This window comes from Nicotiana tomentosiformis, chromosome 10 (genome assembly GCF_000390325.3).
Source record: "Nicotiana tomentosiformis chromosome 10, ASM39032v3, whole genome shotgun sequence".
In the NCBI taxonomy this organism is placed as follows: Eukaryota; Viridiplantae; Streptophyta; class Magnoliopsida; order Solanales; family Solanaceae; genus Nicotiana; species Nicotiana tomentosiformis.
In genome coordinates, this window is record NC_090821.1 from 22,191,270 (window position 1) to 22,213,595 (window position 22,326).

The 22,326-nt window shown below is 38.3% G+C and overlaps 1 protein-coding gene and 1 long non-coding RNA gene across 2 annotated transcripts; both read left to right on the plus strand.

Moving 5' to 3' along the window:
* Nucleotides 1-2,386: 2,386 nt before the first annotated feature.
* On the plus strand, nucleotides 2,387-2,969 carry LOC104087791 (uncharacterized). The gene is made up of 2 exons (XR_011411666.1): nucleotides 2,387-2,626; nucleotides 2,728-2,969. It is a non-coding gene; the product is annotated as an uncharacterized lncRNA (long non-coding RNA).
* A 3,325-nt stretch (nucleotides 2,970-6,294) lies between these two features.
* On the plus strand, nucleotides 6,295-9,914 carry LOC138899865 (uncharacterized). The gene is made up of 4 exons (XM_070186562.1): nucleotides 6,295-6,907; nucleotides 7,093-7,235; nucleotides 8,397-8,779; nucleotides 9,449-9,914. The coding sequence occupies exons 1-4, from the start codon at nucleotides 6,295-6,297 to the stop codon at nucleotides 9,912-9,914; spliced, it is 1,605 nt and encodes a 534-aa protein (XP_070042663.1).
* Nucleotides 9,915-22,326: the final 12,412 nt, after the last annotated feature.

Consider the following 22,326-nt stretch of genomic DNA (forward strand, 5'->3'; position numbering starts at 1 on the left):
ATCGGTCGCTCCTTCTTTCACTTCTCACAATGTTGCGTCCGGACCCATTACCCCATCGATCTCCGTTGTATGGTTGATACCGGTCTCTATTCGATCTTGATTCATGATCAATGTCTCTTTTGGATCTGTCACCAATTATGAAGGGGTAAACGGACCCGGAAGGGGCCCTAATCTGATCGTCTTCAACCCTGATTTTTGATTGGTACCGGTTATGGACGTCGACCTAAGTTACTGCCAGGTAATCTATCAGATTTTGCTTCAACTGTTGTGAAGCCAATGAGTTTCGGGGATTGAGTCCTTAGGTGAAGGCCTGAACAACCCAATCATCTGCGACCGGAGGTAGGTTCATCCATTCTATTTGAAACCTCGATACAAATCCCCTGAGCATCTTGCTACCTCTTTGCTTTACTTTGAAAAGGTCTGATATCCTGGTTTCGACCTTGATGGCCCCGACATATGCTTTTACAAAGGCATCTGCAAGCATAGCTCAATAGAATTAGGGGGTAAGTTGTGATACCATATCATAGCTCCTTTCGACAATGTCTCTCGGAACTTTTTCAACAAAACGAATTCGATTTCATCATCTTCCAAGTCATTTCCTTTGATGGTTCACATATAAGAGGTCACATGTTCGTTGGCTTTATACTTTAGAATTTTGGGCTTACGGAACTTCTTTGGGATCGGCTTCGGAGCTGCGCTTAGAGGGAAAGGCTTTTGGACAAATCCTTTGGAATCCAAGCCCTTCAATATCGGTGGTGCTCCCGGGATTTGGTCGACCCTGGAGTTATAGGTCTTTACTTTTTTGTTATTGGATTCGATTTTCTTTTCTCCTGATTCCACCCGTTTTGTCAATTCCTCAAGCATCTTTCTTATCTGGGGGTTGGTCCCGGGTTCTGCTTCACCCGGCCTTTTTGTGGCGGGTTCATTCCTGCCGGCATTTTATCGGGACGATTCGGGCTAAACTCTGCTCGGGGCTCGGCTTTGGTTTTGCAACTGGGCTATCATTGCCTATTGAGCCTGTAACATTTCGAAGATCACGCGCAAGTTGATCCAGTGACCTTCGCTGTCGTGTGTGCTCTAGGCTATCGACCGGGCTCCCCCGCGAATGCTGTTTTTGGGGTCAGTAGGCAAGTTTATTTCAATAGCCACGTGTCAGTTAGCATCGATCGGATCAGTAATTGGGACTCCGTTGGAGTCAGTAGGGGCACGTCGTTGCTGGGTACTACGTTGTTGTTTTCGCCATGGTGGCCAGACTCAACATCCACGTTCAAATGGGCAGATAGGGAGTTCGACATTTTTAATCTGACCTGAAATTAAAAGCTCAAAGGACAAGTGTAAAATAGAGTGTATTATGGAAATTTGTATCAAATTGCCACTATTATCTTTAGCCCCACGGTGGGTGCCAAACTGTTTAACCTAAAAAATGGATAACAATTAAATTTGTATGTGGTTTTAAGAATACGTGAATTAATTTAATACAAATGATAAATTGCGTTAGATTAAATAGACAAATGACGTAATAGATTGTCAAACTGCTTAAGGGGGCTGATTCTGTACTCAACAACAGCCTTAATGAGATGCCTGCCCTCAATCCTGGACTCACAATAACGAAGCACTGATGAACAAAAGTAAGAACTTAGAATAACAGAGAAAATAAGAGTATATTACATTGATATGCGTGTTACAGTGTCCCTAATGCATCCCCTTTATATAGTAGGAGAGTTTTACCCTAAGTACAATTCCATAAAAGGTAAAAATCTTTTGTAAATAATCATCGGTTCTCTGCCTATACGTGCCGAGATCCACGCCGTGATATCCGGCATGTCGCGGACATCACGTCCTTTTGTTGGTCGTGCTCGATTATCTGGTAATGCTTTCCGAGATTTTTGGGGTTCGAACCAGACCTGGGGTTCATGGCTCTGATATTCCCGAGGGCAGGTGTTTTGCCCGGACCCTGGATCATGGGGCTCCTTGCCTCTATTCCGGTTCCTTGCCTTTACGTTTCTTGCTCCGTTCACCTCATCATAAACCAAGGCGTCCCACGGGCTCGGTTTCACCCGTATACAACATCCATTTAATCAATGTGGCAAAATTTCATGCCAATCATGCTAATAAGTTATAAGTGATGTGCTTAAATTCCAGATAGTTTACCCCATCCCAGTCATCACCTCCACGCAATGACAGAGCGACCTAAATTGACACCTCTGCGCTATAAATAAAACTATGTTGTTAGGTAATATTTTTTATTTATTGATGCATATATACTATATATTGAATCCTATTAACTTTTTATATATTTATTTCTTTATATTTGATACTCCTTGGTAAAAATTTTGGTTTCGCCTCCCCGCTCTATAAATACCATAATCAACGCCCACTCTCCCTCATTTCATTTCTTCTTTGACACATATTTTTTCCTGTCGATGGATTGCTTTGGAACCAATGCTACGCATAACCAACCCCTGAAATCTCAAAAATAATTCTTGGGAGCCCAGATTTTGCTTAGAATATTGGGCATTGTATTCACAATGGCTGCCACGTGGATCATTCTTACCAGCAAGCATACTACTGTTAGTGTGTTTGACATTCAGATAAATGCTCACATAAGCTATCCTCCATCTTTGAAGTAAACAGATAGGAATATTAAAGAATTTTGCTTATAGTTTTTTTTTTCCTCTTAAAGTTCCTAATAGTTCTTTGTGATTTTGCACTTTTTGACACTCGCAGGTTTTTTGCCTATGCAAATATCATTGGATGCGGCTTCTTTGTTCTATCCCTGTGTATCGCTTCCATCCTTGGCCATAAAGTTCTTGACACAAACAACTTCTTTTACATGTTCATTCATGATCTGGCATGTACATTTTGTCTCTTTATTGATCATGATGACGTTCTCAATTAATTACTCCATCCGTTCCAACTTATGTAAATATTTTTCTTTTTTCAAAGTGGGTTCCATAAGTTTAACTAAATTCATTACTTTCACTTCGAACCATATATATGTAAGCTAATGTATACACATAATAAAAATCACACAACAATCATAGCAAGTAATTTAGCCGGCCTTAATTAACTTGAGATTGATACATAGTTGTTCTTATTGTTGGTAATTTGTGTTCAAAACCAAAAAAATTATAGAAGCAAAGAAACGTTAATTCAATAAACAAAATAGAAAATAATTCCGAACCCACAAGTTACTTGTGTGTACTTAAAAAGTTTAATTCCGTCATTGTTGCCCAAGGTTATGGATTACTTCCTCCCATGATAGAACGAAAAAACTATTATGTAATACTGGCAATCGAAATTACAGAATTTCAATGAACTCAACAAACGGAGTAAATCATACTTGACACTTTATTTATTTGGAAAAACAATGCAAAAAATGTAGAAAAGAGGGGAGAAATTTTCAGATTTTCCATGTATGAAAAATAAGGCTAAGCTTCTAAATTTATAGACAATGAAAGGGTGAGATGAAGAGGTACAATTCAAAAGATGCCTTTTCCATTTTCCATTCACACCCCTTCACGAAACCTAACAGTTATACACATAATAAAATCATAGTTATTTTGAACTCACTGACCCTAGGTCCTGCATTTACCTGTATGTAACATATGTTATGAATTATCCTATTTTTAAGTTCCCCGACTAATGTGATATATGTAGTTTTGTGAAAACCATGCATTTAATTTATTTTTTATGTATACATATTGTGATGGGATTATTACTGGCTGGATGTGCTGCAGCAACATCAATTGGATTTGTGGGGAAATATGGAGAGAGGCAGGCTGGGTGGATTCCCATTTGTGATCATGTTCCCAAATTCTGTCACAGAGTTGCAGATAGTGTCATGCTCTCCTACTTGGGCGTTTTCTTCTACCTCTGCCTTACTATCATCTCTGCAAATCGATCTACACATATTCAAGTTTGAAAAATAATTAGAAGCAATATATTCTAAGAAATTTCATTTTGCATCAATATATCACTAATAAAAGTAACTATGCAGACTACAACTACTACTGTAAAAAAAAAAAAATACATTATTATCAGTACATCAAACAAAACCAGCAAAAGTTTTAATTTTGGTAGAATCATAAATTGCTTGTAATTACTGCGTTATTCAGAGAAGTTGCTTACTATTATCTTGTTCATCTATTTATATGTACATTTGGATTTGTTAAGTTATTGGATTCTTTCAAATAATGGTCTCTACTCTCTTGTAGACTATATTTTTTTAATTTTAAAAAATTCTTATGTATAAAGAATAGAAAAACAAGTCATCATATTAACAGTACTCTAGGAGATTCCTATTCTTTTATTATTTTTTCCTTTTTCTTTTAGGTAGAAAATAAAATTGCAAATCACTGACTATTATGTAGATGTTGTAAACGAATTTATTGAGATTATTATTATAAACGCGATAACTCTCAGTCCGAAGGGTGGAACAAGGAAAAGTCAAACCTTTCCTCTCACTGTTCTTTCCACCGAAGGGCATAAGTTGGAAGTATAACAACCTGGCTGGATGCTTTACCCTATTGAAAAAAATTCTCTCTCTAGAATTTTTTCTCTCAGTGCCAAACAGTACCGTGAACAGTGACTTCGTTACTGTTCATCGCGGACAAGCTGGAGCTTTAGGCTTCAATGGCCACAATGGCCGGTGACCAGCCATTTTTTTCGGCTGGTCTGGCCTCCCCCAGTGTTGCACAACAACATACAACAACTAACTCCAACCTATCTCTTCTAGATTACTCTAAGATTTGAAACCAAATTCTTTAAATCCTCCAGCGATGGCTACTGCAGCTTCAATTCAACCAATTCCACTGCGAAGAGCAGTGTATTTGAATGGCCAACCAATGGTTAAATTCATAGAGGCAGAAGTAGATCGAATGAACGTGATTGAAGGCCTCCAATATGCTGTCATTGGCAAGCTTTCATATGGATCTCCGGAGATTTATGAGCTTCGCCGAATAATTCTAACACAATGTGGTATCAAAGGTGAGTGTAATATCAGATTTCTTAGAGATCATGATGTGTTAATTAGATTAACTCTATGGCAAGACTTCCTCGATTTCACATCGAAGAGTACGTACTGCATCAAAGCCAAAGATGGGTACGAATACCAATTGCGTACTCTTATCTACGATGCAAAATTTAAGGCGGGTGAAGAAACTCCGATGGCGATGGCGTGGATTTCTTTTCCTGGACTGCTGCCTACATTTTTTGTGAAGGAAACTCTGTTTTCTTTGGCTACAGTTGTGGAAAAGCCAGTGTGTCTTAACGCGGCCACTACAAATAAAACTAGGCCGAGTTGCGCAAGAGTAAAAGTTCTTATCGATTTGTTGGCCGAACTACCTAAAAAGGTGTGATTGGATATTGATGATGAAGCTTCTGGTGGTGTTCGAACAGAATGGGTGAAAATTCGGTATGACATGCTACCAAAATATTGTAAGGAGTGTAAACTACAAGGACATGATGAAATTGAATGTTGGCATTTGCACCCCGAGCTTATTGAGAATCAAAGCAGCAAGAAAAGGAATGATCTTGCTGAGTTGAACAACTGGAATACTGCTGCTGATGACAAAGGAAAAATAAAAAATCACCCTACCCCTTTAATGATTCTCACGAGTGGAAAAGTATTCGGGAACGTAGGTGAACAGTGGAAGGAAGTTTGGGATAATCGGGGAACCAACAAAAATAAGAAAACCCAGGTACAAGGGCAAACTGGCAATGTAATCGTGCCAGTGAATGCTGGTGTACAGCAGGTGCACAATAACTTTACACTGGTGGAGGTCGAAGAAGATCAAACAAACAAGGTTCAAACAAAGAATAAATTTGCAGTATTAGAGGAGGAACAAAGTGATATAAACGAGAACAACCAACTGGTTTTGGTGGGGGGAAAAACCAGTCTTCAGTTCTAAAGATGGTCCTACTCCTTCTGGGATTCAGTCCATAATCGACTGGGTTCATAGAAGGTTTGGGACTAGCAAAGAGGAGCTAAAACAACTAAATGTGATCATAAACCAATCTTGTCATGCGATTCCATCTCAAACATTTAAAGATTCTGGGCAGATTGAGGATCTTGATGAGGTAAACTCTACAAAGGTCTTATGGAGCGATGCAGTTGAGGTTAAGGATGATTAGCTGGGCAAAACAAATACAACAGAAGACAAGGTGAAGAAGTACAACAAGCCAAGCTCACTTGGCGATAGGCTGGCGATGCCAGGCCTAATGCCGGGGTCCCCAGGCGTTAGGCCGATGATGCCAGGCCTAAAGCCAGGCTCCCCAGGCGTTAGGCTGGCGATGCCAGGCATAAAGCCAAGCTCCCCAGGTGTTAGGCTGGCGACACTAGGCCTAAAGCCAGGTTCACCTGATGAGGCAGCTACAGTAAACCCCAACCTTAGAGCCACTGGAGAGATTTTGACCTATGTAGATGGTGTTCCGGTGTATGCATCAGAGAACAAACTTGATGGAGATATTGATGTGAAGATTAGGGATGATATAGTGGGTTCAGACCAAATTTCAGGCAATGGAAAGTGTGGTGATCTCACTAGAACAGTGCTTTCAGAGCAGACTTCTACAGTAATTCCTGGGCTAGGCAGTGTCTATGAGCTACAACTCAATGAGTATGAACATGCTGATGAGCGGGCAATTGTTCCAAGAGAATCTGGAGAAATAGAGGAAGTGCCTATGAAATCTGGCACTAATCAAATTATGCAACTACATCTTAACGTTCCAGTTAAGACTCCTCTACAACAGTTACATGATTTAGTTACATACAATGTGACACCAATTGATGAAGACTTATTGAGACAAAATCCAATGGAGGATGAAGGAGAAGATGAATCAAAAGTAGAAAACTTCAAAAAAGTGGTTAGGGAGGGGGATTTATCACCCACAGCTAGTGCTAAAGGAGGTAAGAAAACTAAGAAGAATCAGAGTAAAGATCCACCACAACCTTCAAGAATAATACCCAGGAGGGCAGCCTCTCTATCTAAATGATGATGATCAAAACATTAATATGGAACATAAGGTCTGTGAATACACAACAGGCCTTTCCTAGGGTGATCAACATGAATAAGGAGCATAATTTTTGTGTAGTTGCATTGATGGAGCCTTTTCAAAAGAAGGGACTTATTGATAGATATAAAATGAGGTTGAATATGGAGACTGCTTATGCAAAAATATGGTTGTTCTTCGATGCAGTGGTGGAATGGGAATTAGTGGAGGATACTGAGCAACAGGTGACTGTGAGAGTGTTTCACCATGACCTGGGGTAGTACATGATGATGACATTTGTTTATGCAAAATGTTCAGCAATAGAGAGGTTGGATTTGTGGGATCACTTGTATTACTTAGCAAGTGATATGAAATTACCATGGTTGGTAGGAGGGGATTTCAATGTGATATTGCATGAAGATGAGGATTACCATGGTGATATGAAATAGGGGGACTTCCTGTACACCCCCATGAATATAAGGATTTTTCATTTTGTGTAAACTCTTGTGGTTTGTTTGAGCAAGGGTACAAATGAAAGTCCATTTACATGGTGGAATGGGAGATCCAATGCTGAGTGTATATTCAAGAGATTGGATAGGATTTTTGTGAATTTGCCATTTTAGAACATGTTGCCAACTATTGAAGTTGAGCATCTAATCAGAACTAGATCAGATCATGCACCATTGCTAATGACATGTGGGGTGCAGACAACCAATTTTGTCAAGCCTTTCAGATTCTTGAACTTTTGGACAAAGCATGCTACATTTATGGATGTGGTGAGGCAGAATTGGGAAGCTGATTTCATAGGGGATCCATTTTTGATGTTCAAGCAGAATATCAAGAGGGTGAAGGCAGCACTCTCAAAATGGAGTAGGGAAACATTTGGTGATATCTTCAAGCAATTGGCTATTTTGGAGGACATTGTTAGGGTGAAGGAGATGTTGTTTGAAGAAGAGCCTACAACTGAGAATAGGATTGTGCTTCAAAAGGCTCAATCTGAATTGAAGTAATACTTGAGTATTGAGGAGCAGTATTGGAAGCAAAAAGCTGGGATGACTTGGTTTGCTGAAGGAGATAGGAATACAAGTTTCTTTCACAATCATGTCAATGGCAAAAGAAAGAAATTGCAACTGAGGATCAAAAGTGGCAGTGGGGTATGGATTGAAGACCAGGAGCAATTGGCTACAACTGCAGTGGACTTCTATCAAAAACAGTTCACAAATGAAGGTGATGCTTCTGAATTTTCCTTGCTCAATAATGTACCTTCAATGGTCACTATGGATCAGAATTTGGTACTTAGCAGATTGCCAACAATTGAAGAAGTAAGGGCAGCAATTTTTGAGCTTAGTGGGGAGAGTGCTAGTGGTCCTGATGGATTCACTGGCTTGTTTTATCAAACATGCTAGGATATTATTGGTGCTGATATACACAACATGGTGCTACACTTCTATGGAGGAGCTGCATTGCCTAAATCCATCACTCACACCAATCTAGTGTTGCTGCCCAAGAAACCTAGAGTTGAGACTTTCTCTGACTTAAGACCTATTAGTTTGAGCAACTTCATTAACAAGGTCTTGTCTAGGGCGTTACATGACAGATTGGAGAATTTTTTGCCATCTCTAATAGCTTCTAATCAATCCGAATTTGTAAAGGGTAGGAGTATATTTGAGAACATCTTATTGACTCAAGAAATTGTCACTGACATAAGGTTAAGGGGAAAGCCAGCTAATGTGGTGATCAAGCTTAATATGGATAAGGCCTATGATAGGGTTTCATGGAAGTACTTATTGTATGTGCTAAGGAAGATGGGATTTTTTGAACACTTCATCAACATGGTGTGGAACTTGATGTCAAATAACTAGTATTCAGTATTGGTGAATGGGCAGTCCTCAGGGTTCTTTAAGTCGACAAGGGGTGTGAAACAAGGGGATCCCCTATCTCCAGCATTGTTCATTTTGTCAGTTGAGGTACTTTCCAGGTCATTGAATAAGCTCTTTGAAGACAAGTCATTTGTGAGATTTGGAATGCCTAAGTGGTCTGATCCTTTAAACCACTTGGTATATGCTGATGATACGATAATCTTTGCATCTACTCATCCTCCCTCTTTGAGCAAGATTATGGCAGTGTTGGGGAACTATGAGAAGATATCAGGTCAGATGATCAACAGAGATAAGAGTTCATACTACATGCATTCAAAGGTTGCTAATGGATTGTTTCAGGCAGTTGGAGCTATTACAGGATTTGCAAGAGGTAAATTCCCCTTCACATATCTAGGGTGTCCTATTTTTTACACTAGAAGGAGAAAGGACTATTATGAGGATCTTATCAAGAAGGTGAAGACTAAATTGCATTCATGGAAAGGAAAGCTGCTGTCATTTGGAGGAAAGGCAACACTCATCTCTAGTGTGTTGCAAAGTATGCCAGTTCACATGTTATCAGTCCTTGATCCACCAAACAGCATCTTGGGGCATCTACATAAGACTTTTGCTAGGTTCTTTTGGAGCACAAAGGAAGAAGGGAGAAGCAGACACTGGGCTTCATGGCAAAATCTTTGCCTTCGTAAAGAGGAAGGGGGGCTAGGTTTTATGTCCTTAAATGATGTCTCAAGGGCACTGTTTGCTAAACTATGGTGGAGGTTTAGGACCACAAAATCTTTGTGGTCTAATTTCATGTGGAATAAGTATTGCAAGAAGGAGCTACCAACAGTGGTGCATTTAAGGGGAGGGTCTCATGTTTGGAGACAAATGTTGAATGCTAGGAAAGAAGTAGAATATGAGATCGTATGGGAATTAAAGAGTGGAACAACTAATATTTGGCATGAAAATTGGACTGGATTGGGTGCACTTTATCACGTATTACCTGAAGACTTTCCAATCAATGAAGGTCTTCAGAAGGTGGTAGAACTGCGGCAAGGGGAAGCATAGGATGATAAGCTGCTAGATCAAAATTTCAATGAGGAAATTGCAGAACATATAAGGCTAAATGTGCACTATGAAGGCAGTGAGGGATATTGGGATAGGCCATACTGGATGCCAACTCCTTCAGGTAAGTTCAGTGTTAGCAGTGCTTGGAAAATATTAAGGCATAGGGCTGATCCTAATCAGGAATTCAAGTTAATATGGATTAAAGGTTTGCCATTCAATATATCCTTCTTCTTGTGGAGATTGTGGAGGCAAAAAATAGCCACCAATGACATGTGGAGGAGGCAAGGGCAAATGGTGATGTCTAGGTGTTGGTGTTGTTAGCAGCCCCAAGAGAAATCCATTGAGCATATATTTGTCACAACTCCCACTGCCTCTAAGGTATGGAACTTGTTCATGGGGGCTGTTGGATTTTCTATGCAATTGATTCAATTGAAGCAGATTATAAGGCATTGGTGGTATGCTTAGTGTTGTCCAAAATTAAAGCCACTATTTCAAGTAGTACCGGCTATCATCACTTGGTTTGGAAGAGAAGAAATGCAGGTAAACATGGTGGTTTAGTGTCCACAAATAGGGTGATTCATGAGATAAATAGGACATTGCATCAACTGACAAGGGTGAGGTATGCTTGGATCCCTAATATTCCATTGATATGGCAAGACATGATTCAATACTTTGAAGGATATAAACCTATATTGATCACTACAGGAGTAACATGGCAGCTTCTTTTTCATGGTTGGTACAAATGTAATACTGATGGAGCTTCAAAGGGCAATCCTGGACCTAGCTCCCTAGGCTTTTGTGTGAGGGATGATGAAGGTGATATGGTGTATGCTAGGGAAGTAGACCTGGGAGTGACAACTAATGTGGTGGCTGAAGATAAGGCTATTCTTCAAGGGTTGGAAAATTGTATGGAGCATGATCTTCACCCTCTCATACTAGAGACTAATTCATTGGTGTTGAAGAAGGCGATAGAAGGGGAATGGGATCCTCCTTGGGTAATTGCATAGGTTTTGAAGAAAATTATAGAGATGAAGGACACCTTCAATGTGATCTTTCAACATGTGTTCAGAGAAGGCAACTCAGTGGCGGATTTTATAGCTAACATTGTGTTCTCTTTTGCAGGTACATCCGACTTTCATTCATTCTCTGAACTGCCTAGTGCAGGGAGAAGGTTGATCAATCTAGACAAATATCAATCACCTAACGTTAGGGTTAGGATAGCAAAGAGAAGAACCACAGACTAATGGCTTCACAGGATTGGACTCTGCACAAACTGATATGTCCAAATGCTAAGGAAAATGCTGAACCCATCATATGGTATTTTTGGAAATTGTTGAATCATTTCTCAGTGGTATTAGCATGCTTTAATGCTCAATCTGAGGATAGTTTAGCAATGTTTAGAATGATGTCTACATTAAAGGTTCTAGTAGGGAAGTATATGAGCTTACAAGATCACAAAAAGGCACAATTTCAAAGGCTGGCCTTTGCCTTGCAAAGCCTGCTTAATTCCTGGCTTTTTCCTTGCAAAGCCAGCCTAAAGCCAGCTCATGCCTGGCTTTTGTCTTGTAAAGCCTGGCTAAAGCCAGCTCATGCCTGGATTTTGCCTGGTAAAGCCTGCCTAAAGCCAGCTCAAGCCTGGCTTTTGCCCTACAAAGCCTGCCTAAAGCCAGCTCAAGCCTGGCTTTTGCCTTGCAAAGCCTGCCTAAAGCCAGCTCATTCCTGGCCTTTGCCTTGCAAAGCCTGCCTAAAGCCAGCTCAAGCATGATTTTTGCCTTGCAAAGCCTGCCTAAAGCCAGGCTCCTCTTCTACACATTATTTTTGATGAGTGAGCACATGATTAATACTTGAACAAAATCAGTCCACTGCATATGGAGATCATATAGTTGCTACACTTGGAAGACTATGCTGGCTTCAACTCTGTGGTAGAGATGTTTGGAATTCATTTTAGCCTATGGACAATATACCCTGGCGCATGGTGAGAGCATGATAGGTGCTGCTTGGTATTTGCCAATAACAATTGGATTCACATACACTAATAGGAGAAGGAAGCATTCAACTTATCATGTTGTAATAGCTAGTTCATTAGATTTTAACTTTTCTATCTTTTTAATAGCTAGTAGCTTCATGCAACTTCTATTTTGGTTTGGACATCTTATAAGCTTTGGACCCATTTTGGGATTTTATTTATATATTAGCCACTAGGCAAGTGCTGCCGAGTGGTATAGTTGCTTAAAAAAAAGGTTATAGATTACTTCCTCCCATAATAGAACGAAAAAACTATTATGTATACTGGCAATCGAAATTATAAAATTTTAACGAACTCAACAAATGGAGTAAATCATACTTGACACTTTATTTATTTGGCAAAACAATGCAAAAAATTTTGAAAAGAGGGGAGATATTTTCAGATTTTCCATGTATGAAAAATAAGGCTAAGCTTCTAAATTTATAGACAATGAAAGGGTAAGATGAAGAGGTGCAATTCAAAAGATGCCTTTTTCATTTCCCATTCAAACCCCTTCACGAAACCTAACAGTTATACACATAATAAAATCATAGTTATTTTGAACTCACTGACCCTAGGTCCTGCATTTACCTGTATGTAACATATGTTATGAATTATTCTATTTTTAAGTTCCCTGACCAATGTGATATATGTAGTTTTGTGGAAACCATGCATTTAATTTGTTTTTTATGTGTACAGATTGTGATAGGATTATTATTGGCTGGATGTGCAGCAGCAACATCAATTAGATTTGTGGGGAAATATGGAGAGAGGCAGGCTGGGTGGATGCCCATTTGTGATCATGTTCCCAAATTCTGTCACAGAGTTGCAGATAGTGTCATACTCTCTTACTTGGGCGTTTTCTTCTACACATATTAAAGTTTGAAAAATAATTAGGAGCAATATATTCTATGAAATTTCATTTTGCATTAATATATCACTAAGTAAAAGAAATTATGTAGACTACAACTACTACTGTAAAAAAAAACACATTATTATCAGTACATCAAACAAAACCAGCAAAATTTTTAATTTTGGTAGAATCATAAATTGCTTGTAATTACGACGTTATTCAGAGAAGTTACTTACTATTATCTTGTTCAGCTATTTATATGTACATTTGGGTTTGTTAAGTTATTAGATTCTTTCAAATAATGGTCTCTACTCTCTTGTAAAATCTTTTTTTTAATTTAAAAAAATTCTTATGTATAAAGAGTAGAAAAACAAGTCATCCTATTAACAGTACTCTAGGATATTCCTATTCTTTTGTTTTTTTTTCTTTTTCTTTTAGGTAGAAAATGAAATTGCAAATCACTGACTATTATGCAGATGTTGTAAACGAATTTATTGAGATTATTATTATAAATGCGATAACTCTCAGTTCGAAGGGTGGAACAAGGAAAAGTCAAACCTTTCCTCTCACTGTTCTTTCCACCGAAGGGAACAAGTTGGAAGTGTAATAACCTGGCTGGTCGTTTCTCCTATCTGAGTATTTTAGCCTCGTTTCCCCTATTTGATGCTTTACATATGTATATTTGACGTTATGTGACTTACGAGGGTCTGTTGATTTGATTTTGGGAGAGTTTTGGATTTGATTGGGACACTTAGTCCATGGAAGCTTAAGTTGTGAGGGTAGATCGGAGTTTGACTTTTGTGTATAATACCCAGGAATAATTTTTTGATGGTTCCAATCGGTTCATATGATGATTTTTGACTTAGGCATACATTCGGATTTGGAGATTCCTAGGTCCTTTTGGCTTGAATTGGCGAAAGTTAAAAAGTTGAAAGTTTGGAAAGTTCATAGATTTGACCGGGAGTTGACCTTGCTGATATCGGGTTTGGATTATTATTCCGGGAGTTGGAATAGGCCCGTTGTGTTATTTGAGAAATGTATGCAAAATTTGAGGTCATTCCGAGTTTATTAGATGCAGTTCCGCATGCATTCTGGAAGTTGGAAGATCATTACTTCCTTAGGCTTGAATTAAGGTGTGATTCATGGTCTCGATATTGTTTTGTCTGATTTGAGGCCTCGAGTATGTTAGTGTGATATTTTGGGACTAGTTGGTATATTTGGACGGGGTCCCGGGGGCCTCAGGTGTATTTCGGATCATTTTCATCTCTTTTTGTAGACATGTTCTGGTGCTTTTGCACCTGCGACGGATGGGCCGCAGGTTTTATTCCACAGATAGAGACCTGGGGCCGCAGAAGCGAAGCTGGGTTGGAGGAGGTAGGGACCGCAGATGTGGAAGGTTTACCGTAGAAGCGAGGCCGCATCTGCGATGAGGAGAACACAGAAGCGGGTACGCAAATGCGATTGCGGTGACCGTAGATGTGGTTGGTCGGGTTTTAAGTGAGACTCACAGATGCGGTACCACATATGCGATGTTTTGGACCGCAAATACAGAATCGCTGGGTAGACTATAATATTTTGAGGGTTTGGTCATTTTTTATTATTTGAAATTGTGGAGCTCGGCTAGAGGCGATTTTTGGAGGAATTTTCACTACAATTGAAGGGATAAATGCATTTTGCTTGATTTTAATGTTAGATATTGTTTACCCATGAATTATTATACCTAATTTATATGATCAAATATCATAGTTCTCAGGGAGAATTACCCTCAAATCCAAGTTTAGATATGTTACTTACGTCAACAAGCCAAAACAATACTCTAGAAGCGCTATTCCGCATGAATAGACCTTCGAACGGCTCGAAACTAGCCAAAAGCAACTCAAAAATATCAAATAATGCCATAAGAACCAAATCTAAACGATAAAGGTCGAATCTTTTATCAAATACTAAAAGTCAACCCGGACTCGTACCTCGGAACCCAATAAAACTCACAAATTCCGACAATTCATTCTAATACGAGTCCAATCATACTAGTTTTATCCAAATCCAACTTCGAATCGTTGTTCAAAACCCAATTATTCACTTTAAAAAAGTTTTGATAAAAATCCCCAATTTCTCTTGCTAAATCTCATGTTTTGATGCTAAATCTAGTGATATATTCATGTAAATCTCATATATATATATATATATTAGAATCACTTACCCCAAGCTTGTAGATGAAAGTCTAGGTTGAAACCATTCAAAATCAAGCTCCCAAGTCTCTAAAGAGGTGAGGAATGAAATAGAAATCCAAAAGTCCTATTTATATACAATAACTTGTCTCACAAAGTACTGACCGCACTTTTCCTAGCGTGGTCCGCATTTCCATATTTTGCGACCGCAATCCATGTTGTGCGATCGCAATCCAGCAATGACTGCACTTCTAGCCTTTAGTAAAATACCATAACTTTTTGTACAAATATCCAAATAACAAACAATTTCTGGAAACTAGACTCAAAAGGCTACAACTTTTCTTTTTAGATTTTCTCCAAATTCCTCATAGATTGAGAGATATAAGTTTCTAAAATCAGACTAACAAACCTATAGATTTCCTGTTGTGGCCCTTAATGCGATCCGCACTTTGGCCGTTGCCTCTCAACTAGGGGGTTTGCGGCCTCACATAAGGCTTTGCCCCAGTACTCCAAAGGCGCCCTCAGCACCCCAAAAAGTGTCCTCCGCACTTCTACATCTCCATGACATCATCAAAGTGCCGAAATGCCAAAACTTGTTAAAAACTCACCCGGACCTCTCAGGACCCTATCCGATCATACCAATAAGTCCTAAAACATAACACGGACCTACTCGAGGCCTCAAATCACACATAATAACATCAAAACTACAAATCACACCTCAAATCAAGCTTAATGAACTATTTCAAAATTTTAAATTCCAAACTTACGTCGAACACGTCTAAACAACCCAGAATCACCTTTGATTTTGCACACAAGTTCCAAATGACATAAAAACAATATTCCAACTTCCGAAATAACAATCAGAACTCGATAATATTGAAGTCAACTCCCGGTCAAACCTATAAATTTTTCAAACTTCCAAATTGCCAACTTTGGCCAAATAGAGCCGAAAACTTGTAGAAACATCCAAATAAGAATTCGAGCATATGTCCAAGTCCACAATCACAATCCGGACCTAACAGAACCATCAAAACACCATTACTAGGCCGTTTACACAAATGTCAAATCTTGATCAACTCTTCCAGCTTAAAGCTTCCTAATTGAGAATTATTCTTCCAAGTCAACTCCGAACCCGTCGAAACTCAAAACCAACTATACACGCAAGTCATAATGCTTAATGTGAAGCTACTCAAGGTCTCAAATCCTCGAACAAAGTGCTGAAACTCAAAAATGACCGGTCGGGTCATTACAGTTAATGTCATATGATACCTACTATCAGATAAACCTTTCATATCCATACATAGATGGATTATGAAAACAGATGGGGTGCTGTAAAAGAGTACATCATGAGACATTAACTCAACACGGATTGTTCTATCTCATCTACCAAGTCTAAAGCATATAACGGAGGCATCAAGTAGCATGTTAGAAGATAAACATAGAAAGCATCTAGTATGCATAATATGACATAAATGATTCATTTGAATGGTCAAAGCTTCCACCCTTATGCTCAAAACTCACCATATCGGTTCCTTATAAGAATTAACAAGAAATCTATCAATTTCTCATCACATGCATGTACGCCACCAAGAAACATGAGAGGGCGACCCTATGGGGGGGATGGATCCATATCATATGCTGCACGACAAAGACCTCCTGCCATAACAATAACAATAACAATATCACAACAACCATACAACATGAACCTCATGCCATATCCAAATTAATCCGCCCAACATGTCCAAATGTGTCATAATCATAGCAATCTGAAATGACATTTCATCTCCAAAAATGCATATGTTTTCGTGCATATCTTCTAAATATGCTACTCGATGCCTCTGTTACATGCATTAGATTTGATAGAAAAGATAGGATGATTCATTTTAAATCTCTATTTCATGGAACATTCTCATGCGATACTTTATCTCTATATAATGCCTTGCTATGTATATGCATGAACTATACAGGTATACTTGTTAGTGAGTATCTTATGACTTGAACCTCGCTACTACTTTACCAAGGTTAGTCTGATACTTACTCAGTACACATTGCATTTGTACTTATACTATAACTCTGCATATTTTTGTATAGATCCTGGTATTGGTCTTACTGTTACCAAGAAGGGAGCCTAGGAGCTTGATTGGAGACTTCCTAGTAAGCTATACTCTTGGATTCGCAGCTTATGGAGTCCCCTTATACCTTATTTACTGTTTTTTATTCCAGACTGTATTTCTGTACTTGAGACTCTATTGTACTCCATTTAGTAGCTCATGACTTCGTACTACTATGTTTTGGGAGATTGTTGTAGTATTGTTTTCTTTTTCTTGATGTTGTGAGACTCATTATGTTTTATTTATATCATGATATCACGATATCCTATATTTCGATTGTTTTGGTTGATTTTGGATGTTGGCTTACCTAACGGGTTAGGGTTAAGTGCCATCACGATTATTAGTGGGATTTTAGGTCTTTTCAACTACTTGGTTGACTTAGAGAGATTTAGTTCCAACGGCTTGATTGTGTGGAAGTGAAATTCTAAAAGGTTGAGCCTTATTTGGTATGACCTTAAAGTAATGTTGTGTTACGACCCATATTTTCGTACGTAAGAGTACATCATAAGTCAATTGATGTAAGCTCAGAAATGAGATCATTTTTGAAAGTACAAATGGTAAGTTAATCATGTTACTTTGGAGGTTACATATCTTTAAAATCATAGATAACAAGTACCAAGAGGGTTGAAAAACTTAGAAGCTAAGCAGACTGAAGAAAATAAGTTTCGTCGAATGTCGACAAGTTGGGAATGTTATAACATGTACTTTTGGAGTGATACTAGGGTTCTTACCATGATAAGGAGGTTATGTTATGAGTTATTTTAGTTGTATGATAGTCGTGTATTATATTTTAAAGTCAAGCGAGTTGTGAAACAAAAGTTGGCAAAGGTCATGACAAGTTATATTCATAAATATGCTGAAAATCAGGTCAAATGTAGCAGAGCATTTCTCCCAATATAATTGGAATTACGGGATGATCCATATATAACATTGAATATCTATGATTCTAGTTTCTAACTAATTAAATTTTTTGTTGATACAATATCAGAGTAGAGAAATATTTGCAGTTTCGCGAGACTGCGCAGACTGCATAGGTGACAAGTAGGTGTGTCACTAAAGCTTTTTGAGCAATACATTTCGTGTGTTATATAAGATATTTTTGGGACATATTATATACCAAATTGAAGGTCGTGGAATTTAGTTTCCAACGCTCTTAACCGTTCATTCATATGACATACGGATAAAAAGACATAAGCATCAGAAGAAGGGCCAATGATAGGGTGCCAAGCTAGCACCTCTTTGACTTTTCAAAAGTTGATATATTAAGGTCTTAGGTCGTCTTTATCCTAATATTTCCATAGAACATGACCATAGAACACCCATAAACATATCCTTAAGCTCTCTTCTTGGGTTTAAAAGAATATTAACATCCCGGGTATGAAATCAAGAAGGGATAACAATAGAACGATCCCTATGACATAAGTATCGCTATATCACCTCTCCTTTTCTTTGTAGTTTGAGTTTTGGAAAGTACTTCATAGTTAAGAAAACTTATACTTTATGTATTTAAGCTATTGTATATTAGGTAAGGTTGATAAATTCGTTTCCTAATAGTTAGAACTCACGGGATGGTGATCGGAAGCCGTAAGTTCGATTTATTTCACTTTCAGTGGACTATTTTGTAGTCCACTCGTGTTGGTCTATTGTGTTTCAAATTTATGGAGTTTGGAAGGATGAAGGGCATGGATAAATGCCATATGTGGTAGGGTAGTAGGCTGGTCACTCGCCGTTGCAATTTCAGGCTAATTGATAACTTGTTGATTGGGTGTGTTATAGTATATTTGGGGTTTTTGTGTATTGAAGGTCCCGAATTGTAGTTGGGGATTTATGGAGTTTCTGATTGTATTGTGTTTGTATATCACCTATAGTAGGCTTGAGGGAGCAGTAAAATTAGGGGAAATGCTGCCCGTTTTATTTTAGAATCGAGTTATCATTTGAGATACGTGATATACTAGCGCCATCTAAGTTGTACATGTATTTCTTTGTTATAGGGTTGGCACGCTAGTTGTCGTAAGCTTGTTGTTGAGTTGCATTGATGACTTGAGGTATGTTAAGGCTATCCCTTCTTTCCTTTTGGCATGATCCATATGACACAAACAAAACGAGTAAACGCGGAACTTTCACAAATGAATCTATTCTTAGAAGTACTAGGGTTGCCTATGTTCTTGATTCCCCATATTTCCTACTATTATATCTTCTGTTCATGGGTCTCAAAAAAAAACCTAAGTTGATAAAGTTTATTTGAGAGATCTTATTGACTTACTTCATTATGCATTGCATCCATTTATACATGTATACTGACCGATGACCAGATGATGTTATATACGTGTATATTATATGTATATGGGGTATGGGGTATGGGGAAAGGTTATGGTGTTATATATGCACCACCACCTGATCAGTTGGTATACGTTAATGATTTCTCCCACAGAGGCCGAGATGATATGATGGGATGCCTTCAGAGGCTTGATGATGTTATGTATGCATATACTATGCATGGTATGACATTTATAAACATATGCATGACATTATAAATGTTTCATGATTCACAGAGCTATTCAGACTTACAGGTTGAGTTCTTTACTCCATATTTCTTTCATGTCTTTTCTATACTGCTTTCATGCCTTACATACTCAGCACTTTGTTTGTACTGACCTCCCTTTTGCTTAGGGACGCTGCGTTTCATGCTCGTAGGTCCCGATAGACAGGTTGAGAGTCCTCCTAGTAGGCTATCAGCTCAGCGGAAAGTGTTGGTGCACTCCACTTGCTCTGGAGTTGCCTATTTGGTCAGTATAATTTGGGCATATATTGATTGGCATGGCGGGGCTCTGTACCGACCTTTATGATTGTTATGTACTCTTAGAGGCTTGTAGATAGATGTCATGTATATGGATACTGGTATGGCCTTGTCAGTCTATGTTTTGAGTATACAAATGATCATGTCAGCCTTAGAGGCCCGTATGTCACATGTATAAGTTTCTATATCATTTTGGGTCATCATATGTCTAGTATTTCCTTATGTTTATTCCCATTATCTCATGACGGACCTTCTGGCCCACTTACCTATGATGGTATGATAAGAAAAATATGTTACGTTGGTACTCGGTTGTGTAAGGCATCGAGTGCCCGTCGCGGCCCTGCGGTTTGGGTCGTGACATTTTGTCTACATGTTTGAAGAATTCATCGGGTGTTGTGATTTCCTCACAATTTGGTCTACATTGTGTGTTTTTATGACTATAGAGTGCGCTTGAGAAGAACGATCCTACTTGGAAAAAAGAGTTGATAGCAAAATTCTTGTATTTAGATATGGCATCATGGTTGATGCAGTGAGTCGTGTGAGGTTTTTATTGATTTGTAAAGGTTACTGTTCATACATCTTCGATCAAAAGATTTGGGCTAGAGATGACATGGATGATTTGAGTTGCTTAAGAGTATGGAAGTACTATTTTGTATAACCAAGAAAGATAGTGGGTTGTAGAAGATGCTTGTAGAGGAGATCTACAAACAATTCGACTAAATTCCATGGTAATATGTGGTAGGTAGTCGTGGATATTCAGACTTTAGATGCTTGACATGGAAAGATTGATCAAAATAAGCTTGGTACCTTTAGGTATGACTTCATAATTATGTCTGAGTAGATAGGTAGAGATCACTAGGATGAGTATCCTTGCATTTTGTTTGGTTTAAAGATCGAATTTCTAGATGTGGAAGTGTCTTTTTCATTGTGGATAGTGAAATTATATTAATGGTTAGGTAGTCATTGTTTGTATCTTAAATTGGAGACTTGAGAAGACTTGTTTTATGAAAGGCACATCAGTTGTAATACTTGATATGGGCAGGATCTACCTAAGTTCAGTGAGATATCTCCCTTAGAGATCTTTTGGTTGAGAAGTATGGGCAGGAAGGGTATAGACCTTGTTTCTTTGTATTAGAATGGTAACCGGGATAAGTAAGGACTTTAGAAACTTACATTAGGAGTATTCGATGAATTCGGGTTTCACAAGGGTATAACATGTCATTTTTGGCATTAGTAGTTAGAAGGACATGAAGGAAAATGATACAGGACATTACTTCTCGGTACTTGAGTTGATACAAGTTAGATATCAGTAGTTGAGATTGGTGGATTAGAAACATACTAGGATATGCATGATTAGAAGTTAAGATGATTCACCATGGATTTGTGGGAGACATATTACCTTTTTGGAAAGGTTTTAAATCAGTTTGGGTGACTACTATCAGGCACATGGAGATAGTGTATTCTATGTTTGGTCAGGTTTGCTTATGCAATGTCCTGTTTATTATCGATATATCATTTGAAAAGTTGTTATCTTATCTAAAAAGTTGTATGTTGCACAAGGTACCTATTCCATCAAATTTGATTACGCGACAACTAACAATATGATCATGAGACTTTTATCTGGTGGTTTAGGTGCACATGTTATGTTAGGTTGAGTTTGTTTATCCGCTACATGACAAACATATTGAGTAAGTTGTATAGCTACTTAGAGGCTTGTTGAGAGTGTATACCATTAACCCAGGGAGTTGATTGAGGTTATCTAATGTTTTCTATAGATTTTGCATGTTAAGGCAATTACTAGTATGGTACGCACACCATGTCTTTTGAAGATGAGTGTGCAATTTTGTGCTGGTTATTTATTAAGTAGATAGTTCTTGATAAGATGAAGTTAATGGATTTGGGATTAGAAAAACATGATTAAGGTCTATTTGGAACAAAAATGCTTTAAGGATGTTCAGACTAGGAAAAAGATCTCTTCGGACGAAAGAAGTATGTAACATAGTGTTGTGGTGGATCATCGTATGACCATGGACGTTTCTTTGTCATGTGAGTCATCATGGTATGGTGGAAGTAAAGTAAGATCAGATCCACGCATTTTACCGGTACAGTTATGACAATTGTTTGTTGTTGTGATTAAAAGGTTACCTAAATGGATGGTTCGCTACGATTATAGAAATATATGATTTATTATAAGATTTAGCTCTGGAAGTATATTTTGTAACTTAACACAAATATTGAATTAATAAGGTGAAAATATACAAGAATCAGATCTTGGAGGAAGTTCCAAATGTCGAATTTAAGTTTATAAGATAATAAGCCAAGGTTGAAGAAGAAATCTTCACTTAAGGTATGTAAAGGGATTTACCTGTATGGAGATGACATGAGATCACTCATGAGAATGTGTATGATGAGTTAATATAGCTATTCGACGATTTCAGAATGAGTCTTGGTGTAACGACCCGGCCGATCATTTTGTGT

What these genes read in the sequence shown, in the direction of transcription:
- LOC138899865 (XM_070186562.1), top strand. Translation starts at nt 6,295, where the DNA reads ATGCCAGGCATAAAGCCAAGCTCCCCAGGTGTTAGGCTGGCGACACTA. An exon ending in CACAGCTAGTGCTAAAGGAG is followed by an intron (nt 6,908 to 7,092) that starts GTAAGAAAACTA and finishes ATTTTTGTGTAG; the next exon opens with TTGCATTGATGGAGCCTTTT. An exon ending in GTTTCATGGAAGTACTTATT is followed by an intron (nt 8,780 to 9,448) that starts GTATGTGCTAAG and finishes TCCACCAAACAG; the next exon opens with CATCTTGGGGCATCTACATA.